The sequence below is a fragment of the Myotis lucifugus genome, unplaced genomic scaffold, assembly GCF_000147115.1.
Source record: "Myotis lucifugus unplaced genomic scaffold, Myoluc2.0 scaffold_695, whole genome shotgun sequence".
Classification (NCBI taxonomy): domain Eukaryota; kingdom Metazoa; phylum Chordata; class Mammalia; order Chiroptera; family Vespertilionidae; genus Myotis; species Myotis lucifugus.
The window spans coordinates 31224-35166 of NW_005871743.1; the positions used below are offsets into that span (position 1 = coordinate 31224).

Below are 3943 nucleotides of genomic sequence, written 5' to 3' on the forward strand. Positions count from 1 at the left end.
CTATGAAATGCCCCGGCCCCCCAGGGGGGAAGGCGCCTCCGGACTTGGTAGGTTGAGCTGGCTGCTGGGGGTGCTGCTGGGGTTCCCGCTGATTGGGACTGAGCGAGATGGGCCGGACACGCCCTGAGTTCCTCCACGGTCCCTTCCCTGGCTGGCCAACCTCCCACATCCCTCCCTGCCCCCAGTCGTGCACCAGTGGAGTCCCTCAGCCTGGCCTGCACCCTCTTGCAATCCGGGACCCCTCGGAGGATGTTGGAGAGCTGGTTTCAGCCTGATCCCGCAGGCCAAGCAGAGGGACCCCACTGGTGCATGAATTCGTGCACCGGGCCTCTAGTAATTATGTTTGTATTTCCCTAAACTCTGAGGTCCTTGACAGACTCAGAAAGCGTTGTCATCTCGGTGTTCACAAGTCCTAGCATAGAGCCTGGAACACAGGTAGGTACTAGAAAACATTTTCATAGGCAAGGACTGAATGCATGAGTGGATGACCGTGCTCTCATCCCTAGCCAATCCCTCCTGCTTCTCACTTCTGTGAGATGTTCTTGCTTTATGAGGCCCTACTGGGTGCTAAGCATAGTATTTGGTGTGAGAAATACAGAAATGAATAAAACGGTCCCTACTGCAAAGGAACCACAGTCTAGAGGTGTGGGATTGGGAGAGAAATTGCCAATAATCAGGATTAGTGCAGGTAGCACTGAGGTGTGCAGGTGGTGCTGGGAGCAAGGAAGAGAAGCCCCTGGCCCTGAAACAGGGGTAGCTTGCTGAGTTTTGCAGGACAGTAGAGAGGAGAGTTAGAATACATTGCTTAGTGCAATTTAGTAGAATTAAGGGAAGTAGCAAGAGGTGAGGCTACAAAAAGGTTATATGAAGATACTGAAGGTAATGTTAAAGAGCTTGGACTTTATTCTAGGGAGATGGGGAGCCATTGAAGGGTCTGAATCAGGAGGGTGATGGGATCAGATTGGCAGTTCACATAATGTGAATGTCAGGTGAAAGGGAAGGCCTGAGATGGAACAGTGGCCATGCGTATTAAGAAAAGTGGACAGCCCGACCAGCGTGACTCAGTGGTTGAGTATGAACCAGGAGGTCATGGTTCGATACCTAGTCAGGGCACATGCATGGTTACAGGTTCGATCCCCAGTATGGGGCGTGCAGGAGACAGCCGATCAATGATTCTCTCTCATTATTGATGTTTCTATCTCTCTCTCTCCCTCTCCCTTCCTCTCTGAAAGCAATAAAGGTATATTTTTTTTAAAAAGAAAAGTGGACAGATTACAGAGGTCAAAGCAATAGGATGACTGTTTCCATTGGTAGAGGAGTGTGAGAGGGACTTGTCAGAGGACTGCCAGTTTTCCGCGTGGATGATGGCGCCATTCATTAGTAAGAAAACACAAGAGGAGGAGCAATTTTGAACAATAGATAGGAAGTGTCCAATAAATAGCTGCAGAACTGAAATTGGGCTTACTTACACAGAAGATAGGTTGAACACATTGAATTTGCAGCACTTTTCAGCTCAAGGCCGTGGTCTGGGGGGCATGTGGCTGGTAGAAGTGAATGTTAACTGAGGAGTACCCAGAATGAGAAGAGGGCTGAGAACAGAATCCTGGGAAACCCAACTCTCAGGAGGTGGTAGAGGAAGAAGAGACTACGAGGAAAACCACAAGTTGGCATGTATTGAGAACCTACAGCGAGGGACGGTACAGGATGTGTCCCCATGAGGAAAGCACCTAAGGAGCAAGCGGCCAGCAGGATATTTGCATGTGCCCCTGGAGTAGAGCCTCAGATTCCGTGGAAACTAGAGAAATCATACAACGATCTGAAACGGAAGCCACATTCCTGGTTCCCACGTTTGTCTTATTCCTTGCCCCCCCCCCCCCGGGCCCCCCCCCCCCCCCCCGCCGGCCCCCTACCCCTTCCCATGGAGTCTGGATTAGGTAGCATTGCTTTTATTGATGGTGAGTACAAGCAGGTGTAAGTGGCTGCTCCCAGGACCCAGGGTGCTGGGCTGAAGGATCCCGGGAGGGAGGACCAAAGCTGGGCTGTGGATGCAGGATCCGCTCCTTATTTGGGCGTGAATGCTGCCTTCCGAGAGGAAGATTTATTTTGGGACTAAGCATAGGCACAGGGGAGGCAGGCGCACCAGCCATCAGGCCGCACTCTCTATCTGGAGCACGGCCAGCTGGGCAGCCCCAGGTCTCCCGGGATCTTGCTCGGTGTCCTGAGGAGGTTCTGGCTCCAGCTTGGACTCCAGCGCAGGCAGGGCTTCTTCGGGTTGGCCATTAGCGCTCCCGCCAGGCCCGAGGCGGGGAGGTTTGACAGGCGTGGGCGCTGCAGGGCCTTTTCTGCCGGAAAGGGCCCTTCGCAGGCTCTGTACCTTCTCTAACCCCGTGCGCCGCAGCCGCCGCGCCCTGGACTCCACGGGCTCCTCATCCGAGCTCTCCCCAACTTCAGCCTCCAGCTGCTCTGGGCCGGGCTCAGACTGCTCCAGCGGGCCTAAGGGCTCCGGCGCCTTCTGGAAGGCTCTGGCTGGGATTTCAGCCTCCTCCTGCAGGTGATGGACACAGCACTGACCCCGGCAGCCCCCTGCCCCGCACCAGCCTGCGCCTCACTCCTCCATTACAGCAGGGGAGCCCGCCCCACCCTCAGCCCCCGCTACCCGAGTGGGAAAGAAAAGGCAGGCGTGGGAAAGCAGGGGGCGGGGCGAACTGCAGAAGTTTGTTCAATAGGTGGGACCCGCTTAGGGGCGCGAGAGGAGGAGGGTGGCCGCAGGGGCAAGAACTGGAGGAGGAGCGATGCGCTGTTGCGGGATGCACTTCCACCACCGTTATTTTCGTTCAGGGATGGGGTGAGACTTGGAGCAAATTCCATGGACGTGTCCTGACTAGAGCTGGCCGGGTTGTGATTGGCCAGGCCGGGTCAGGCGTGGCGGAGGGGGGAGGGGCCGGGTGTGGGGAGCGGGTGCGGCTCTGGAAGTCTGTTCCCCCCGGCAGGGCCAGGAATGTGGGTGTGGTGGGCGGATGGGAGCGGGGAGCCCCCGAGATGGTGGCCCGGAGGCGGGGAAAAGGCCCCGGATTGGGGGACGCCCGAGGTCACTGACCTTGAAGAGCAGGACGTGGAGCTTCCCGCGCGCCACCAGCAGCCCGTGGTTGGCCTCCAGCCGCTGCACCTGGGCGGCCCGGTGCACGGCGCGCTCCTGGGCGGCATCGGCGTGCGAGCCCACGCGCTCCGCCTTGGCCAGCAGCTGCGCCAGCTTGTTGCTGGTGGTGTCGTGGCTGCGGCTCAGCGCGCCCAAGCCGCTCTGGATGCGGCTCACCGAGCCGGCCAGGCCGCCCTGCCTCTGTGCCAGGCCCCCCTGCCGCTCCCGCAGCGCCTCCAGCATGGTGGCCAGCTTCTCCAGCAGGGTCACCACGGTCACGGCGTGCACCGGGCCCTCCGCCGGCGCTCGGGGCGCCGACCCCGGTTCCAGCGCGCTCTCCCCCATGATCCCCGGCCTGCTCTCCCTGCGACAGCCGACTGAGCTCTGGGCTGGGGCCGCCTTTCCCCGGCTCCTCCCCAGCTCCAGCCGTGACTCAGGCAGGCGGAGTTGGCCTTCTGGGCGGCAGGAGGGAGGGCGAGGGGCGGGATGTCGGCCGGCGGGCGGCGGGGTCCCGAGGAAGCGTTCCCCCTTCTGCTGCCCCGCCCCGGGGACCCGCGGGGCAGCAGGTTGGCCCAGTCTCAACCCCACATCATCCCGCAAACTCACTCTGAGTTTGACTTCTCGGCCCCAATTCCCTGGTGTGCCTCTTTCGGGAACATACTCTCCACCAGAAAGGGCGAGCCATGGAAAATGTTGTTGTCCACATCAGGTGGGCAGAGAAACTACAGTGTTTATGTTAGCAGCCCAGGGATACCAGAGGGGCCTGCTCAGCAGCCCGCCTCCGGCCTCTAATGCCTCTGGGGGTCG

The 3943-nt window shown here is 59.2% G+C and overlaps 1 protein-coding gene across 1 annotated transcript; it reads right to left on the bottom strand.

Annotated features, from left to right (window-relative positions):
* Nucleotides 1-1930: 1930 nt before the first annotated feature.
* Nucleotides 1931-3544, bottom strand: CAVIN3 (caveolae associated protein 3). Its single transcript, XM_006105554.3, has 2 exons — nt 3098-3544; nt 1931-2545 (listed from the first exon to the last, which is right to left on the bottom strand). Exons 1-2 carry the CDS (start codon nt 3479-3481, stop codon nt 2147-2149), a joined length of 783 nt encoding a protein of 260 aa, XP_006105616.1. The 5' UTR covers nt 3482-3544; the 3' UTR covers nt 1931-2146.
* Between the last annotated feature and the right edge of the window lie 399 nt (nt 3545-3943).